A 21383-nucleotide genomic window follows, 5' to 3' on the forward strand; every position below is an offset into this window, starting at 1 on the left:
CGACCAGCGGATTTTCACAGTAACTTCATTGAAGCGTGAATGTAAGCCTACTTGTGACTAATAAATAAACTTTATATGATGGTCACTAATCCATTAAGTTGGGAGCAATATCTTTAGCTGGATTGGGTTGGAACTAAATACCTTACAAAGCACTCTCAGTGGGATGCAGAAGTAAAAGGATCTGGGGTTACACATTCACAAATCATAAGTAGCAGCAATGAAAGCAGAAGTGCTGGGAATACTTAGCAGGTCTGGCAGCATCTGGACAGTGAAACAGAGTTAATGTTTTGACTTGAACATGACTTTTAAACAGAAGAAAGGTGCTGTTTTATGCTATTGAAATTGGAAAAGGAAAGGCAGAACAAAAGGGAAGGTTTGGAATGGGTGAGAGGGTGCAAGAGATTAAATAATTATGTAATGCAATAAAAGACAAAGGGTGTGGTGATGGTTGTAGTAAAGAACATTAAAGGCAGAATAATGAAAAGTTCTGTCTGAAAGCAAAAATATGAAATACAAGATACAGACTGGAACATGGCAAAAAAAATCAAAATGGCAGTTTTTGAGTTCATGGTCTGAAATTGTTGAACTCTGTGTTGAATCCAGAACTCTATAATCAACGTGTTTAATCAGAAGATGAGGTATTGTTCCTCGAGCTTGTGCTGGTTTTCTCTGGAGCAGTACAACAAGTCAAGAACAGAAATGTGAGCATGGGAGCAAGCTGGCAAGTGACTGGAAGTGACGTGCTTGCAGACTGAACAGAGGTGCTCCATGAAGCCATAATGTCACCCCATCAAGGGACATTACGGTATCACCAGTGGTGATGTAAGAGACATTTTAAAACTGAAGCATTGAAGAATTTGTTTGGGTCAATGAAACCAGGGTGATGGGCAAAGGGATTTGGCATGGGTTAGGATATGGGCAACAGATGTTTAAATAAGCTGAAGATTGTGTAGAGTGGAAGATGGGAGGCTAGCTAGTAGAGCGTTTCATAAGCGATAAACTGAGTTAGGATGGAGTTTGGAGGTGCGGCGTCTTGGGCCAGAGTGCATACGTGGTCTGAAGCTCAGCTTTGGTTCAGAGACGCCAAAATTGTGAATGGTCAAAGAGAAGAATGAAGTTGGGGACAGTGCTTCCAGCTGTGTTACAAGGGTGACACAGTGGATGGTACTGCTGCCTCAGGGCTAGGGACTTGGGGTTCGATTCCCGGTTTGGGTCACTGTCTGTGCGGAGTCTACAAGTTCTGTCTTTGTCTGTGTGGGTTTCCTCCCATAGTCCAATTGCTATGCTGGTTAGGTGGATTGGCCTGCCAAATTCTCCCTTGGTGTACCCGATCGGTGCTGGAGTGTGGTGACTATGGGATTTTCACAGTAACTTCATTGCAGTGTTAATGTAAGCCTACTTTTGGCATAAATGAATAAAATTCAAAACCTTTAAGCAAAGGCCAAAGATAATGGTTTCTGTCTTCCCTCTCTTCATCCATTTACTGGATGTTGGACAAGCAGTGGAAAGGACAAGACAGTGAATTGTCATCAGTGTGCACGTGGAACTTCTGACATGCTTTGGATAGTTATGGAGAACCATAGCTAAGATAGAATACTGCCAACAATGAAATATTCGGAAAACTGAATCTTTCTTCAGATTTCATCTCTCTACCAAGCCACTGCTGGAGATTGAACTGTGTTGCTCAGTGTTGTCTTTGACATACATAGCCCTGAGCTTCTCGTCAAACAAAATCTCCATTGACAATGCTGTCGACGTCCAATTCACTGACGTTGCTGGGCTACACCGCTGTCTCAGCCCATCTTCTACCATGATGCTTTGATGCCTTTCCTGGTTCCAGACTCTCCTTGCTGACCTATCACCTCTGTCAAGTTGAGCAGTTTAAAACTCTTGCCACCCAAATCCTAACTTGTATCAGATCCCTCTTTCTGATCCCCGCCCTGTGCTTGCTCACCTGCATTGGGTTCTGGCTCAGCAATGTATCACTTAAAATTCTTGTTCTCATGTTCACTTCCCCCCATGGCCTTGTCCATCTTCATCTTGGTAGCCACCTTTGGCCTTCCATGCTTCAGATATCTGTACACAACTCTGGCCTCTAGTACATCAATGATTGTAATCGCTCCAACATTGGTTGCTGTATCTTCAATTACCTAACCCCCCCCAGCTCTGGAATTTCCCCCCCAAGCCTCTCCATCTCTACCTCATTTTCCTTCTGGCAGACATGTCTTTAAATCTACCTTTTGGTCATCTGACTTAATGTCTCCTTATGTGGCTTGCTGTCATACTTGTTTTTATAATGCTCCTGTGAAGCATCTTTGAGACATTTTGTGATGTTAAAAGCATTTTATAAATACAAGTTATTGCGCAAGAAAATGTTCTTTGCAGAGAAGAGACTGAGCAGACACTCTTCAGGCGGCTTAGTGAGGTGACTTAAAACTTGGTCTGAAATGTATTTCAAAGTGTGATGGGAACAGGAATTTGGGGAAGGGAGTTTTTGGACCACAGTGGGTCTGTCACCTAAGGTGGAAGGATGTAGAAGGTGGACAATGTATAAGAAAGAGGGCTAGATGAAGGAGGTGCTATGATGGAAAATATTGCATTGCCTGGTGTGACTAGACAGACCACAGAAAGTTTTGCAGTTGAGGATCTTAAATTCAGTCTGTTGGTTGGGAGACAGTGCAAAGCAAGTGAGTCAGGATGAAAATAGTGTGTACGGTTTTGAATAATTTGACATTGATGGGAGAGTGAAGGCTGCTAGCAATGGTATTTGATAGATTAAGTATAGCAGTAGTGAGGGTGCGGATACAAATTTTGGTGATGGCGCGCAAAAGATGCAGGCAGATATGGGCATTGCTTTAGAGATGGATGACTGGGTGTGGTGTTTGAAGTTCTGCCCTGAGTTGGACAGAATGCTGACTCTACCCATAAACTAACTCAGCTAGAGGGTGGGATGGAGTTGATTGCAAAACTGGAGTTTTCTTGGTGTGGTGGGGGAGGGGGGGGGGTGGAATTTTGGCTTCTGTATTTCTTATGTACTCTCAGAAGAAATTCTAATTCATCCGTAACTTACAGGCAGCCTGACAGCATTGAGATGTTGTGGGGGAGAGGGTGGTAGCTGGGTGCTGTACATGTGGAAATTGACCCTTTTGCAGATTGGGGCTGCAGAGGTGATGGTGTTGGGAGGCTGAGCCGATTGCTTGAGATACATTGGCTGATTTAGACAGGTAGGACTGAAATGATGCAAGTTCCACTGATTCTTAATGTTCATGCTTCACAAATCTTGGAAGACATGTAAACAATGAGCTGGAATTTGCACTTAAACAGAAGAGTAGCTACAAAATTGTCTAATATCTCTCCAATATGGTTCCACTTAAAATGCAAGCAGTGATGTATTTTGTGTCATACTAACATTTGATACCATTTCTCCTAATCATAGTTCCCCTTATTTTCGATTTCAAATGTATGTTGAATGTTTTGTTCGTTTTCAGGTTTCATTTCTGAACTGTTGGCAGTATGAAATGTAATAACTTCCACACCTTTCCTTGATTTTTTCTTTGTCTGTAGATTGACAGTTACAGACCCTGTCCCAAGTGTTATTTTGAGTTCATGTAGTATTTCCACACAGAAACAGACCATTTAATTGACTGGCTCGATTTTAGAGTTTGCGCATCTCATTAACTTGCACTCAGCTCTCTTATATTTACACTCTATCATCATATTCTACTACTTTTCTGCCATATGTACTTACCTGTTTTCCTCTTAAAGGCATCTATTTGCCTCCTCTCTGGATAAAGTTATTTCTCTTGAATTCCTTAAAGGATTTAATATGACTGTACTAGATTTTCGACCTTGAGTTGCCTGCAAGTGCAAACGTTTGTGTCCACCTTATTGAACTCCATAATTTTAAAGACTTCCCTGCAGATACTTCCCCAAAATTCCTACCCCATTTAGACTGTTATTTTCCAAGGATTGGGTGCTCTCTTTATTTGTCCTGCCAAAATTTTGCATGTCCTATCAACATTTTACCCATCTTTTATTGAAATTCATTTCATTTACACACCTATTTATTAAAATGGTATTGCATTCCCCCATATAAGAAGTCCATTGACTAAATGTTTCCTCATGTCCCTCAATATCTCCTCCTGTGAATTGTCAAATTTTGCTTTATTATGCTCTTGTGAGGCATTGGTATGTTTTATCATGTTGGTGCTATCTGAATAAATACAAGTTTTTCAGAGCCTTAGCCTTTGGTAGAATTGTCGTCACCCTATTTGTATGCTCTATAAACAAGTGCTCGCTGCAACACGCCTTCCTTCTCATTCTGTACTTAACGATCAGACCCGTCAGGTATTAAATCCTGGCAGATGCTGCAGTGCAGGGCAGCATTGTTTATACTGTACTCATGCATTTATAGTATATACTAGTTTGTCATGCATGGTCTGGTAGTCACAGCTGAGGCAGCTGTAATAGTAAGGAGAATAAAAATAAACTAATATATAGTAATTCCTTGTCTGCCTTTTTTCTCTGACTTACTTTCAGTTGTTTCTATTTGACATTTGCTTTCTGTTCTGTCTAGAATTTACTGGATCAGGCTGCATGGTCCAACTTTCTCTGCTGGTGTTTAGGCTCCACTTAGCTCCATGCCATACAAAATGTACATGCTGTACAGAGAAAGTAAGTGTGTGTGTGGCATCCAGGATTGCACATATGCAGTAAGAAACATAGAAATTAGAAGTAGGCCATTTGCCTTCGAGCCTGTTCTGCCTAACATTCATTCTGATCATGGCCTCATGCCATCCTATTTCATTTAACTCTATTAACAAAATCATCTATTCATTTTTCCTGCCTTTATGTACCTGACTTTCCTACATCTGCATCTATAATATTCACTTCAACAAATTTCACACACTATAACCACTGGGTAAAGAAGTTTCTTCTGAATTCCCCATCGAATTTATCAGTAACTGTATCAGTAAATTCCTGTTTTTGAGCTTCCAAAGTGGAAACATCGTGTTTACCCCTACATTGTTGAACCTCTTCGATCATCCTCCGTTAAATCAGCTGTCAGGTCAATTTTCTTATCAAACGAGTGTTGTTAAGTATCATGCTTCTTGCATTATCTGCATCTTTCTTGCACATACAAAAAATATGTATCGAATCACTGAAATAATAGATACTAGGACTGTGTAAGTGTACTCTAAATAAATTTTTGTACATGTTTACCACAGTCTTTCAGTTTTGAAGTTCCATTCCAGTAGACATGAACTCCAATATTTTTGTATTTTATGGCCTTGTTAGCATGCGTTCCTACCTTCAATGATTTGTGAATTTGTATCGCAGATCCTTTTGCTCTATCCCATTGAGGCTTTGTGTAACAAATTTCACCGCTCTCTGCATAAAGGACATTGCTCCTGGATTCTTTGTTAGATTTATTTTTTGACTCAGCAAGTGAAAATATCTTCATTGCATCTACTCGATTTTAATAATTTCATAATTTTAAAGCTCTTCTTTAGATCACCCCTGGATTTCCACGTGCCTCTGTCCCATCTAGGCTGTATTTTCCCAGGCCTCCAAAAAGCAACACTTGATCGATATTAAAACTATTTTGCCATTTAGAAGGCCATTTTAAAAGTTCATTGCCATCTTGTACTTTGTTAGTCTTTCTCAGTATTAACTATTCTTTCAAAGAAGTGGTACCTGCAAATTTTGACCATGTATATCTGATTCCTAAGGTCTAAAGGGTTATGTAAATAGTGAACAAGAGTGGCACAGAACCTGTGGAACCACCAATTCCCATCTTGAGCCATTATGAATAACTTTAACAGCTTTGCAGTTCTGCTGAGGAACCAGCTTATTGCATATTCTGTTACTGTGTCATAATTCCACCTGATTGATTCCAGTCATGAGTCTGTTTTGCAGAACCCTTGCAGGGGGCAATTGAATATATAAGTATGTTACTATGCATATCTCAAGTAAGACCTTCTGTTTTGAAATCTGTGATACTATTGTATTTTTGGTTTCTAGATGCTTTTTAATACAACTTTGAATAAAGCTTTTATTTTTGCTGCCCATATGAATTTCTGCTCATTCAATACTGGACACCAAAAAGGCAATGTGACCAACTAGAGACAATGGATGGATGGTGAAAAGTATCAATGTTCTGCAAGTCTCTATTTCACTGTGTCCTATCTTCCATATATGCTTTTGCCATTCTTTCATTTCCCTGTGCATGCCTCTTTGACATGAGAACCGGGAGCAGTTTAGAATTCAGCAAAGGAGGACCAAGGGATTGATTAAGAAGAGGAAAATGGAGTACGAGAGCGAACATGAAAACAGACTGTTAAACTTTCTATAAGTACTTGATGAGAAAAAGATTGGTGAAGACAAATGTCTGTCCCTTACAGTCAGAAACAGGAAAATTTATAATGAAGAATAAAGAAATAGCTGACCAACTAAGTACATACTTTGGTTCTGTCGTCACAAAAGAAGACATAAACAACATACCAAAAATGTTGGGCAACACAGGGCTGAGTGAGCGGGAGTAATGAAGGAAATCAGTATTAGTTGAGAAATGGTGTTGAGGAAATTCATGGAATTTAAGACTGATAAATCCCCGGGGCCTGGTAACCTACATTTCAGAGTACTTAAGGAAGTGATCCTAGAAGTAGTGCATGCGTTTATGATCATCTTCCAGGATTATGTAAACTCTGGAACAGTTTCTACAGATTGAAGGGTAGCTAATGTAGCCCCACCATTTAAAAGGAGGTAGAGAGAAAACAGAATTAGAGACTGACCTAACATTAGTACTGGGCAAATTTCTAGCGTCTTTGGATTTCATTGAAGAGTATTTGGAAAAGAGTGGTAGAATTGGACCAAGTCAGCATGGATTTATGAAAGGGAAATCGTGCTTGACAAATCTACACAAATTCCTGGAGGGTGTAACTAGTAGAGTTGAAGAAGGGGAGCCAATGGTATGTAACTTATTTGAATTTCAGAAGGCTTTAAACAAGGTCCCATATAAGAGATTGACACACAAAATTAAATCACGTGGGACTGGGGGTGGTGTATTGAGGTGGATAGAAAACTGTTCGGCAGACAGAAACAAAGTAGGAATAAACGGGTCTTTTTCTGAATGGCAGGCAGTGACTAATGGGGTACCACATGGATGGGTGCGAGGACCCCAACTATTCACAGTATAAATGAATGAGATGAGGGAACTAAATGTAATATGTCCAAATTTACAGATGACACAAAGCTGTGTGGGAAGGTGAACTGTGAGCAGGATGCAGAGGTGCGTCAGTGTGATTTGAAAAGCTGAGTGGGTAAATGCATGGCAGATGCAGTATAATATGAATAAATGTGATGTTATCCACTTTGGTAGCAAAAACCGGAAGACAGTTTATTATCTGAATGGTTACAAGTGTCCTTATACACGAGTTGCTGAATGTAAGCGTGTAGGTACAGTAGGCGGTAAAGAATACAGGGAATATGTCGACCTTCAGGGCAAGTGGATTTGAGTACAGAAATAGGAATGTCTTTTTGCAATTATACAGAGCCTTGATGAGGTCATCCTTGGAATATTGTGTGCAGTGTTGGTCTCTATCTGAGGAAGAGTGTTCTTGCTGTAGAGGGAGTGCAGTGGAGGTTTACCAGACTGATTCCTGGGATGACAGGACTGATGTACAAGGAGAGGCTGAGAACTCATGTCTCATGAATCAGTTCTGCACATCATCTTATGTAGAGCCTTGCAAAAGTCTGCTTTGCATTGAGCAGTGATGTTGGCTTTCACTGTTTTGCTTAGGAATTGCACCAACAGATGTTGGTGAAAGAGAAACCTGGCTCTGGGATTGGAAAGTAGAGTATCTATTACTGAAATTAGGAAAGAATCCAAAGAGCTTTGAAAACCTATTGGTTTTCCTGTCTTGCCTTTCCCAGAAATTTGTTTGCCCATAATAGTAAAGGTGCGATTAGTCCCATTACAAGTATCGTACAAATCCTTTGCATACCTGATGACGCAGGGCTTTTTCCAGCACCAAACTGGAGTACTCTGCATTTTCTGGCTGAATAATATTGGTAATCATATCAGTATTTTGCTTACCATTGGTGTGTGGAAATCCAATGCAGGTTTTGCAATACAGCACTGTGTGGTGCTATCTGGCCTGGTGTTTACAGTCAGCAGTTGAGGCCTGGGAAACTCTAGACTCATGCTTACAGAAGATTGTTGGTGATGCTAGTTATTCATCAGGGATGATGGAGATAACCTGAGGTGGGTAGATGGAAGGCTGAGGGACTGACAGCAGGGGATCTCAGCATCAGATGTGAAATGGCTGTTGATCAGATAGGGAGAACAGTTGTACATGATTGCACAGAGCGTAGAGAGTAGAAAAGAGTCAGAGATTGTCTAGCTATGGCTATCGCGTGCTGCATCTCTACTCCATTGGTGGTAGAGTGTTACACGCAGATAGACAAATTCTCTTCATTCTGCTGAAAACACCGAAGCAGTCATATTGTCATCAGTGGATAGTAGGAATGATTGTACACCAATAGCACAACATTATGAAAAATATGCTCTGATATCACTGAGTCAGAGGAATATTTTACTATGTGAAGTAATGCATTATCAAAATCACTGATTTGCAGTGGATGAATGTCAAATTTTGCTTTAGCAGTTAATGGGTCAAGTATTCCAAGATGTAACAACAGAAGTTGTTACCGTGCTGCCGACTATGCTACTGTGGGCGGCACGGTAGCACAGTGGTTAGCACTGCTGCTTCACAGCTCCAAGGACCTGGTTCGATTCCAGGCCTGGGTCTCGTCTGTGTGGAGTTTGCACATTCTCCTCATGCCTCCGTGGGTTTCCTCTCGGTGCCCTGGTTTTCTCCCACAATCCAAAGATGTGCGGGTTAGATTGATTGGCCATGCTAAAATTGTCCTTAATGTCCCAAAATGCATCAGTTAGAGGGATTAGTGGGTGGATAGCGGGGGTAGGGCCTGGATGGGATTTGTGGTCGGTGCAGACTCAATGGGCCAAATGGCCTCTTTGTGCACTGTAGGGATTCTAAGTATTAAAATAGGTAACAATTTAGATATATTTTCACAAGACTATATATATTCCTAATTTAGCCCATGAGCTGGTGCTTTCTGCATATAAAAAGTAGATGTGATGGGGTATAACATAAGCAAATATATATATAGTAGAAATTTCATTGTGTCCTGTTGATCTAAAAACCAAACTGCACGTTTACTCTTTATTCCTGCTAATTGCATAGTTGTTGGGGACAAGGCTTTATGCTGTTAGCTTTTTATGGATGGAAGCACATGCAAGATTGTTATGTGTGTCAGACCTTTGAATAGGGCTATGGTCCCAGGAGTGTGAAGTTCAAGAATAAAGCAGAAGATGTATAGAGAAAAATCATCCTTTCACAGGTGCTGTAATAATCTTGTATGTGATGTCAATTTCCGTTAATACTTTCCTATCATAGTATTTAACAGAACAGAAATAGATATATTCAGTCAGTTTTGTATCACGTTGCACATTAGATTGCCTGACCTGTTTATATTCAAACAATCAACTGCCGAATATCATGACTGAAATCACAACATTTGTGGGAGATGTACAGAAACAGATCGTGTATGTGTGAAACAGCTGTACAGAAAGTAGACTTGAGCAAGGAAGGAAACTGAGAAATTGACATAGATGATAACAAGAGCAAGTGCAAGCAATAGAGATAAAAGCAGGTAAATTGTGCCCTGGATGTAAGGAATTAGCGAGTAAAAGATAAGCAGACAGTATTTTGTTTAGAAGTTGTCATGGGAGAAGAATCTATTTAAATAATGATCCATAATCAAGTTAATTGTATAATAATTGAGTAAGATTTTCTTCCGGGTAATCATTTGTGTTTGATTTTTCAGGCAGAATGCATACTTTGTTTATGGGGAATTTAAATTTCAGTTAATATATGTGAATTTTTCAATATATTTATAGGATAATTGCCAACTACCTTGGTACCTCATCTATTCAAATATGGTGATACTGTAACGGCATCTGCAATTCTGAAAACATACCAAGTCTGCATTTATAACACATACATTAGGAAAGCTTATTTACATATTGTTTCGGAAAAAATTAAAGAGTTGCCTTTATATCCTTTCATGTCTTTTGGACACTCTCATGTGCGTCACAGCTGGAGCATCACCTTTGAAGTGTTACATAAACATAACTGGCAGCTGATTTGTACACAACATGGTCCATGCAAACACAGTGAAGTAGCTTGTATGGTAATGGTTGAGGGAAAAATGGCAAACAGGACACTGGAATGCTACACAAGTAGTGCCAGGAGTTCTGTGTTCATCTAAACAGGCAATGGAACCTTACTTTGAAGTGTCACTTGAAAAGTTTCTGTTCTTGTAGTTAGTGCCTTATTGGCTTTAGGTGCTGAAATATTGGAGACTTCAATTGAACCAGGCTGAGACTAAATACTCAAACACACATTTTCTGATTGTGAATTTTTAAACGTAGAAAAGGAAATACTACGTCAATGACCAAAGCAATTGCTGCTTTTAAATAAACATTCTTGAGGCTGAGAAAAATATTTGTGTGTTATTTAACCTGAGATTCACATCATGGTTTAAGAAACATGCACACAATATGGCACTAAAATGTCATCCTGGACCATGTGTTATTGGGCAGCACGGTAGCACAGCGATTAGCGCTGCCACTTCGCAGCTCCAGGGACCTGGGTTCAATTCCCAGCTTGGGTCACTATCTGTGTGGAGCTTGCACATTCTCCTCGTGTCTGCGTGGGTTTCCTCCGGGTGCTCCGCTTTCCTCCCATGGTCCAACGATGTGCAGGTCAGGTTGATTGGCCATGCTACAATTGCCCTTAGTGTCCTGAGATGCATACGTTAGAGGGGGATTAGTGGGTAAATATGTAGAGATATGGGGTAGGGCCTGGGTGGGATTGTGGTCAGTGCAGACTCAATGAGCCGAATGGCCTCTTTCTGTACAGTAGAGATTCTAAGGCATTCTTCTAAGATTCTAAATCAAATTGTCATTCTCATTTGGGAACTTAGCACACTTTTTCAAAGGGAAGACGTTGCATTTATATAGCACCTTCTATAATTTCAGGACATCCCGAAGTGTTTTAAAGCCATTTAAGTAATTTTGGATTGCAGTCGTTGTTATAGGGAATCATGGCAGCCAATTTACACATAGTGGGAATGAGACAAATGATCAGTTTTAATCAAATTGATTAAGATAACTATTGACCAGGACTTCAGGAGATCTCAGCTATTGTTTGAATAGCGCTTGAGAAGCTTTATGTCCATTTCAGAGCAGAGAAACCTTGGTTTAAAATCTCAGCTGAAATGTCGCTTCTTTGACAATACAGCACACAATATTGCACTAAAATGTCATCGTAGACCATGTGCTCAAGTCTCAAGTAGGAATTCAGCTCTCAACTTCTTGGCTGTTCTAGTGGGGGCTATCATAAGCCAAGACATTTTTAAATAGACTTGTGTGGAATATTCCAGCAAATTGATTAAAACATAACAGCCACATTAAAGTGAGAAAAATGCTACTTTCCATTGAATGCCCTGTGTAGTTATGCTGTGCCTGTTCCAAGGCTGTGCTGCTTATTTGAACCTTGTTCTGTTTACTTGTTACTGGTGATGAACTCTCTCTATTTCAGACGTCACATGTTGGCATACCAAGACCATTAATCCAATATGTCTGTGCGTTTTCACATCAGATCAGTCAGTTCACAAGCTAATATATTACCCCTGCAACATGAGATCTTAACTTGTGAAGTAACCTTGGATGTGACACCTTATTAAATGCTTTTTGAAAATTCAAGTACACTGTGTTTACAGGTTCCCCTTCATCCGTCTTGTTACTTTCTCAAAAAGCTCTTAAAAATTAGTCAGGCATGATTTCTGTTTCATACAACAAGTAGAGTCAATGTGGTCTTATTATGTTTTTTTAATTGCCCTGTTATTACCACCTTGATAATGAATTCTAGGATTCCAGCATATCTTGTATTACAAATGTCAGATTAATTGGCCTGTACTTTCCTGCTTTCTGTCTCCTTCCTTTCTTGAATAATAGTGTTACATTCAAAGTTTTAGAATCGACTGGGATCTTTCCAAAATCTGGGAATTTTGGAAGATCACAAGCAATGCATCTACTATCTCTGCCACCATCTCTTTAAGATCCTGGGAAGCAAGACATCAGGTCTAGGGAACAGTTTTTAATTATAATAGTTTCCCCAATACCTTATCTCTAGCGATTGTTTTTCAGTCCACCCTTTAAATTTTTTTGTATTCTTGGGATATTTTTGCATCATCTTCTACTGTGTCTTATAGGTGAACAGATTGGATATGTAAAACTTGTCAAGAATTTGCAGTTTTACGAGTCTAAACAAACCCTGTTTTGGATACGTGGCTGGGCAAGTGTGCAAAATATTTGTAATCATTTTTTAAATTTTCACTAGTGGGTTTCCCATGATGTTGCAGAAGGTTTACCTAAACAGTGTAGTCTTCAGGTGAAGTAATGTTTTGAGAGCAGAGGATAATTAACCAGAGAATGCAGATGTAATTCAGTCTGTTTTAAATTTGTTCATGTTATTTGTTTTTAACTTAATCATAAATTTCCATCCAGTCCCTTGATTAAAGCCAGGAATGACTTGCATTATGATAAATTACATTGACAATTTTAGGGTTAAAGGGAATTTATAATTTGAGAAGTTGCCGGGAAATGTGCATATTTCGTAGGATTTTTCAGTAAGAGATATTTTGCACCTTCAAAATACTGATATATGCAGAAGGTTGGTTTAATGGATCCCACCTAGTATCTCAGCTCTTGTGATCATACACAACAGGCTGTGGCAGATTGTTAATGGAGGGGGTTTACAATTAAGCCTGACTTGTACGCCAGTCACACATTTCACTCTATTATGCAAACTTGGGATGGCAGGTCCAGCAAGCTGTGTGCCAACACCAGCACAAATGAGATCCGCTAACTTCGCAGAGAATGGGGATTGAACAAAGGCTGTGTTAGCCTTCATCACCAATTTCACAATAGATATTTCAGTTAATATTACTATTTCTGGCAGCCTTAAAAGTTGTTTAATAAATTTCTTATTCAGAAAATCATTTGCTTCTTACAGAAGCTACGGAATATGTGTCAGGTTCATTGAAGAATAAAATTAGCCTTATTGGAAGGCAGTTGTATTTACATTTTAGTTGCAAGGAATTGTAGCATGTTTGTTTTTGATTCCTGATATCCTTCATCTCAGTGGGTTACCTCCTGCTGAAGATTTTAGTGATTTGAATTGGTTTAATGTTTTGAAAAAAGAAATATCCATCTTAAGCCGATAGATCTGCCATTATCGCCAACCTAAACTTGAGCTTCTTGCTTCTGCTGACAAAGAGCAGGGGGTCATCTCATCATAGAGTCATAGAGGTTTACAGCATGGAAACAGACTCTTCAGCCCAACTTGTCTCTGCCACCGTTTTGTTAAAACCCCTAAGCTAATCCCAATTGCCTGCATTTGGCCCATATCCCTCTATACCCATCTTACCCATGCAACTATCTAAATGCTTTCTAAAAGAAAAAATTGTACCCACCTCAACCAATGGCAGCTTGTGCCAGACACTCACCACCCACTGTGTGAAAAAATTGCCCCTCTGGATCCTTTTGTATCTCTCCCCTCTCACCTTAAACCTATGCCCTTTAGTTTTAGACTCCCCTACTTTTGGGAAAAGATATTGACCATCTACCTTGTTAATGCCCCTCATTATTTTATCGACCTCTATAAGGTCACTCCTACACTCCAGAGAAAAAAGTCCCAGTCTATCCAGCCGCTTCTTTACCTCAAACCACCAAGCCCCAGTAGCATCCTAGTAAATCTTTTCTGCGTTCTTTCTAGTTTAATAATGTCCTTTTTATAATAGGGTGACCAGAGCTGCACACGGTATTCCAAGTGTGGCCTTATCAATGTCTTGTACAACTTCAACAAGATGTTCCAACTCCTGTGTTCAGTGTTCTGACCGATGAAACCAAGCATGCTGAATGCCTTCTTCACCGCTCTGTCCATCTGTGACTCCACTTTCAAGGAGCTATGAGCATGTACCACTAGATCTCTTTGTTCTGTAACTCTCCCCAGTGCCCTACCATTAACTGAGTAAGTCCTGCCCTAGTTCAGTCTACCAAAATGCATCACCTTGCATTTGTTTAAATTAAACTCCCATCTGCCATTCGTCAGCCCACTGACACAATTGATCAAAATCCCGTTGCGATCAGAGATAACTTGCTTCATTGTCCACTATGCCACCAATCTTGGTGTTATCTGCAAACTTATTAACCACGCCTCCCATATTCTCATCCAAATCATTAAGATAATACAAATAACAATAGATCCCTGAGGCATACCGCTGGTCACAGGCCTCCAGTTTGAAAAACAACTCTCCACAATCATCCTTTGGCTTCTGTCAGGAAGTCAATTTTGTATCTATTTAGCTACCTCACCCTGAATCATGAGAGATTTAACCTTATGCAACAACCTACCATGCGGTATCTTGTCAAAGGCCTTGCTGAAATCCATGTAGACAACATCAGTTGCACTGCCCTCATCTCCCTTCTTGGTTACCCATTCAAAAAACTCAGTCAAATTTGTGAGACATGATTTTCCACTCCCAAAGCCATGCTGAGTGTCCCTAACTGGTATTTGCTTTTCTAAATGCCGGTAGATCCTGTCTCTCAAAATTTCAACTATATTTGAATGTAGGCTCCAGAAGTGAAATACCATTGCCTAGCTCCTGGGCTATCATTCTATACCCCAGAGGTATGTGGAGGCTCAGTCATTAAACGTATTTGTGACTAAGATCAATAGACTTTTGTATATTATGGGATATGGAAATAGTATGGGGTTGTGGAATTGAGGGAGAAGGATCAGGCATGATCTTATTGATTCAGATCAGGGTTAAAAGGCCAAATAATCTATTTTTATTGTATTTTCTCTGTCCAAGATGGCAATGGCATCACACCATTTGACACCAGACTTCCCTTGGATTTTATGCTGTTCAGAGCCTCTATCCCTTTGAACAATTTATCCATTCTGTAAACCTTCACGTTATGTTGAAGAGTTTTGTTGAATGCCTCTTAAAATCCAACTGCTTTCATTGAGTCACTTTGTCTGCTGGCTGAGTAACCCCAAAATAATTCCTACAATATGAGTTATTGCATCTAAAACCTGTTCTTCAAATGCTGACCTTTTCCCAAACATTTTTTCTCAACCACTTATCCCACTAGATGTGGGCCTAACTGACTTCTAAATTACAAGCCTCATGTCTCGCATTTTTGTTTGAGTATTCCAATTGTAGTTGTCTAATCTCCAGGGGCTTTTGGGTTCTCTCATTACTTTCAATCATGCACCCTATCTGGTGAAGAGGCTTTATTGATTTATAGATAAAAGTAGATCTTAAATTCATAAAGCTATCAGTTTCAATTGGAACCTGATTTTTCACTGACATCAACATGAATTCTTGGCTGAATCTGAAATATGCAAATCATAAAGTTAATCATTCAAATAGAGATAGAGCCATTTGCCTTAAACAGTCATCCTTGCCTTGTGGTGTGCTTAATTAAGCCTGCAACACAATTGAAGTAGTTGGCAATTTTTGAAAGTATTTGGTATTGAAGGTTAATGTGAAGCAACAAGAGGCAGTCCCTAATGAATATTCAAGTACTTGTTCTCTTTATTCCCATTAACCATTGAATAAAACTGTTCATGAAATGGGTATGGTATTTGATGGATCTCATGTTGTTCAGTAATTATTTATGCCTGAGGCTGGCCGCAACCTTGGATGTTGAGTTGTGCATTTGATTTAGTGTGTGGAATTAGGAATCTTATTTACTGATTAAATCTATCCACTTGAAACAGAAAAAAATTCCTAATGGTTACCAAGTTATCAGGTTGTAGTTACTGGATTGAGTAGGGAACTGATCAAGATGGACACTGGGCAAAAAAATTAGTACATGGAAAAACTGATTTTTTAATATGGTTTTCTTTTTACAGGTTTATTACAAGATCTTAATCACCATGGCTTTGGAAATAACCTCACCTCCTCGGTTTTTTCACATGCCGAGGTTCCAGCACCAGGGACCAAGGCACACCTTTTACAAGCGGCCAGATTTTGCTCAGCAGCAAGCTATGCAGCAATTGACCTTTGATGGCAAACGCATGAGAAAGGCTGTGAACAGGAAGACGATCGATTATAATCCATCTGTTATTAAGTTCTTAGAGGTGAGACGAGAATAACAGGGAGACCATTTGTGAATGAACATATATTGGAGTGTGCTGCACTCCTTGCTAAGTGAGAGGTTTTGGAACCACTTCACTGATTCTTCTAATTTCAGACATACTTAATGTGAAATGCACCAGTCGGAATGTCTAGTGCCACTCCTACACTCATAGATACTCTTTTTTTAAGGTGATAGATATACAATTTTTGTGAAGGATATGACACTCAGTAAGTAGCCTAATAAACTGTTACTGTTGTGTCCATTACAGTAAGCACATTTTACATCTAAGTTCATAAAAAAATTATTTTTATTATTTGCTTATTACAGATTTTGAGAGGAATCTCTGAAATTCAAAGTATGCAATCATATTTCCACCACCTGTTGTGTTTTTCTATATATGTACAGTACAATAATTCATTAATGTGATAGGAGACTAGCCACTCGTGGTTGGAATGTAATATCTAAGTCATGCGATGCATGCTAAATACAGGTTGTAAAAAGAAAATACAGCATTGCCTTATTTATGGACTTGCCACAACCCAGTTCTGTGAATATGTTCCAACCTGTCAAGCACAAGTTGTAATCCAGAGCATTCCTTACCTTCTGCCTTATTAATATCTGAATTGATACAGCACCACACTGAAATCACCCAGTCAGTGTCATAGGGGAATTGTGATCTTGTGCCCCTGACTGACCGGAACCAAACTTTGAAATGATTGGCAATTGGTACTCTAAAGGCTCCCAATATTTTGTATCTGAAATCTTTCGATGTTTTGATGAGCCAGTGTCGTGATTAATTTGATAACTATCTAAGCTTTATAGCAATTTAATTTTTATTGCTTTCTGTTAAAAATTGTTCCTCTTAGGGCTGCCTGAATTGTAGTGTTTGGGAAAAAGAAGCAATCCTATTGGTAATATTTCATCTGGAAAGCTTCAGTATCCCATCAGGAAATGATTTTCAACTATAGGTACAAGCCCAAGCAGCTTGCTGTTGCTGTTTGTGCACTCAAAAAAACAGATCTCACATGGGAATTAGGCTTAACACTTAGCTCTGATTCGTTTTGTTTCTTGTCCTTTCGCCAATCACAACTAGTGCTGAACTAGTATCATGATGGAATCACAGCATAATCAACAAACATCACTCCTTCCAGCTGCGGACCGAGCGAGTAGCAGTTAAATTATTTTCCTAAGTCTACATGGGAAGACAAGGCTGCAACTAATGCAGCAACACAAAATGTTGGAAACAAACAGCAGGTCTGTGTGTCTTTAAAACAAACAAGCTGAAATTCTAGACAGAAACTTTTGTCAATGAAAACATTTTTACACCAGGGTTCACCTTTACTCCTGGTCATTTTAGCCAATTCAGCACTTTCCCCTGCTAATGCTTTCTTGATTTCTGCCATTTTGTTTCAGTTTTCTAGACTTGGTAGTTTGGGCATCACACTGCCACCAGTTGTTGCAATTTTGGGTTTCTTGAGGAAAATAAAACTTCTTCCTTGATTGGTTTCTGGCATTTACCATAAGAAAAACCTATCCTCTGCGATCAGTAAATCATACATTCTTTAATCTTCTGATCTGCCCTTGGATAAAGATTGTCAATTATCCTACCAATAGCAGATTCCATATCTCGTACAAAACTGCACTTCATTCCTATTTGCAGATGTTAAACGCATCAGTTTTACAAACAATAGCAATTAATTAGTAAGATGCCTGGTTGTGTTGGTAACATTTCACCTGTAACTCAAAGGTGTGGCTTTCAATTCTACCAGAGGGTTGTGCAATTTGAGTTTATTTTCAAGAGCAGTACTCTGAGGAATTGCATTGTGTTAGGTCCTTATGGATCTGATAATTTGAAATCTCCTCTGTTGTGTAGTCAGCTATTAAAGATGCAGTGGCATTGTTAAAAGAAGAGTTGGGAGTTTTCAGCGTTCTCTTCAACATTCCTCTCATCAACTAATATTACCAAGAAAAGAACATTCAGTATGTCATTCATCAAGGTCAACTAGGATGTTACTGGTGCCACACCTACCCACATATCATTGCAGTTGAAAATGTAATTCAACATGTGAAGTTGTTTCGATCAGATGTTATATAAAAATGGTTTTTAAAAAATTATATAAAAATGAAGCAGACCTTATCCTTCAAAAATATTAACATAATTGCATCAACCACATGTCATCATTCAAGTGTGATCCAACTTGAAAGTGTGTAGTGCTAATCATTTTTGGAAAACAACAAATCACACGTTCCCAAGAACTGAATGCATCAATCGAATAGCATCTGAATAATAAAATACCAGTGAAGAATTGTTGATCAGCAAGCAAGTACCACTTCAAAAAAGAAAACCGATAAAATTGTTTTGAGAAATCTTTCCCCCACTAATTGTGCTCACTAAGGTGACGACTTAGGACAGAAGTAAGGTTTTGAACTTGTAAAACAAATTACAAGAAAATTAAATGCTCGATATTTGCAATTTCTTTTATGTGCCAAAATGTATACACTTCTGTTATATGTCTTCTAGAAGTCTTGCTTCCGGAAGCCTGGCATGAATTATTGGGGCATTCAGGAGCTATTGTTCTGTTAACTAAGTGAATAATTTTAACACTTGTCAAGCTACAATTCTCAGGATTCATCAGTTCACTCTGCAAGCCATGTGCACAGAAGAATTCTTGCAATTAAAATGAAGGCTGCCTCCTATCAATTAAATGAGCACCACTTTTTGGAGGAAGGTTGGAGTTGCTGGGCACACAGTACTCCATTCACATAGGATGCTGGTACTGCTTTTTATAAACCGAGGTGCTTTCCTCTTTAGCCTGCCCTTTTCTTGGACCTATCTATGGAAATAACCTGAAGTCTTGCCAGGGAAGTGGGAATAATCGGATAGCCCTGACAAATAGCTGACACAGGCATGATGGGCCTAAAGGATCTTCTGTGCTGCATGTTTTAATAATTGATGACACTTGAACCAGAAATTATTATTCAGACTGATTTGCTGTTTCCATACGAAAGCAGCAAAGCATGAACTTCATTTGGGATAACCAAAAACGTGAAGTAACTAGTGTAGTCAAATTGTTTATGCAGTTGTGCACTTTTTTTCAGAGCTATTTCAGGGAACAAAGATTTGTGTTCTTATAACGTTTTCAACACTGGTCACATTTTGATATGTTCTAACTTGCTCAGAACAAAATCTAAAGAGGAATTGGGACCAAGCATTTGTGACCATATGCGGGAATTTGGAAGACGTTTTGCCATTTCAGTGTTTCCAGTTTCTATCCAAGTAGTTTTTTTAAAGTCAAATGAACAAATAAACATAATTGTATTAGAACATATATATTAGAATATGCAGCTATACACTGCAATTGTGTAGAGATGAAAATAGGAGGTAGGTGAAATGTACACCATTTACTCTGCCTTTTTAGATTAAGTAGATGTTACTAAGAAATTAATTATGGTTCCAAATGACACCTAATTAGAAAACTACAGTTTACTTTGTTGCAATCTTAATCCCCAAACTGGGGTCTGAGAACCCCATTTTAAATTTTTAATCAAAAACAGTGTGAATTGCAATGAAATGAGAAAAAAAGTCCAGATTCTGACACTTAAAAGTTCTTCACCTTCTAATTTGTTTCTGATTTCCTGATTCCAATTTTTTTGTTGAATGGCAAATGCACTTAACAATTATGGAGGGAAAGAACGAACAAGGTAAATTTGGTTGAGGAAAGTCCTTTAGACCATCTAATCTCATCCTTACCAAATACCACAAATCTTTTTCCTATCACAATATCTAGTTGATGGTTTCATGGCTTCAAATTACCCTTTCCAGCAGCTAATTTAAGTTACCTCATTACTTTCTTAAAATAACCAACAAAAACAATCAATGGATTAAATCAAATCTTTTCAGTCCTCCTGCATCCAGTCATGAATGAAATGGACAAATACACAATTGATGGGAGGAGGCTCCATGAGCGTTTATATCCTCAATGACAGCAGTGAGTATGTAAGATGCCTAAGGTGATGTGGTGGTGACACCATGGTTAGCACTGCTGCTTCACAGTGCCAGGGACAAGGGTTCAATTCCAACTTTGGGTCAATGTCTGCGTACAGCCCATATGTTCTCGTATCTGTGCATTTCTACCTGGTGCACTAGTTTCCTCTGTCCAAAGATGTGCAGATTAGGTGGATTGGCCACGCTAAATTAGCCCTTAGTGACAGGAGGACTAGCAAGATAAACGTGGGGTTATCAGGATAGGACCTGGGTTGGATTGTTGTCAGCGTAGGTTTGATGGGCCAAATGGCCTCCTCCTGCATTATAGGGATTTTATGAAGACGTGCTACAGCTGTCTTCCACTCTCAAGGCCAGGTGGATGAGCCATCTTGGCTGTCTTCTGAGGACCCTACCCTCATGAATGCCAGTTTTCAGCCAATTTAGTTCGCTCCATGGATTATTAAGGAACAGCTGAAAGCACTGGATGCAAAAAAGGCTCTGGGCCTTGACAATATCCCAGATGAAGGGATGAAAACTTGTTCTCCAGAACTAGTGCCAGGTCAAGCTATTCCCTTACAGCAACAGCACTAACATTTACCTGATAAATTGGAAAATTACCCAGATAAAACAGGACTGAATGCAATCTGGTTAACCTCCTACCACTTTACTCAACGGTGTAATGGAAGGGGTGTTGACAATTTTATCAAATGACATTTATTCACCAGCTTGTTCAGCTGGGGTAACTGCTCCTGGACTCATTACAGCCTTAGTCCAAATATGGGCAAAAGATTTTGAATTCCAGAGGTAAGGCAAAGGGTATCTGCCCTCACGTCAAAGCAGTATTTTATTAAGTGCAACATCAAGAATCCATAATAAAATTCAGATCTCTCTGGATTGGATGGCTGGGGGGGAGGAGGAGGGGGGGCTTCAGTGGCTGGCACAAAAAATTGTGATTGTTGGAGGCTAATCATCTCAGCTTCAGGACAGCACTGCAGGAGCTGCTGAACTGTTATAGACTAAAATCATCAGTTGTTTCATCAATGAACTTCATTCCCACCATAAGGTTAGAGGTGAGAATGTTCATTGATTCTATAG

The 21383-nt window shown here is 39.3% G+C and overlaps 1 protein-coding gene across 3 annotated transcripts in view; it reads left to right on the plus strand.

Moving 5' to 3' along the window:
* wdr33 (WD repeat domain 33) overlaps positions 1–21383 on the plus strand; it is a 101978-nt gene that overhangs the window by 2826 nt on the left and 77769 nt on the right. Inside the window, exons 1-3 of one of the 3 annotated variants that reach the window (XM_080185306.1) lie at positions 804–822; positions 4577–4674; positions 16077–16304. In XM_080185306.1, the coding sequence (XP_080041432.1) occupies positions 4597–4674; positions 16077–16304 (306 nt within the window). In that variant the 5' untranslated portion in view covers positions 804–822; positions 4577–4596. Of the gene's footprint in view, positions 1–803; positions 823–4576; positions 4675–16076; positions 16305–21383 lie in introns of those variants that run through there. The other 2 variants (XM_080185305.1, XM_080185307.1) reach the window with 2 other exon arrangements.

Source organism: Carcharhinus amblyrhynchos, chromosome 3 (assembly GCF_965287045.1).
Source record: "Carcharhinus amblyrhynchos chromosome 3, sCarAmb.v2.hapA, whole genome shotgun sequence".
Lineage (NCBI taxonomy): Eukaryota > Metazoa > Chordata > Chondrichthyes > Carcharhiniformes > Carcharhinidae > Carcharhinus > Carcharhinus amblyrhynchos.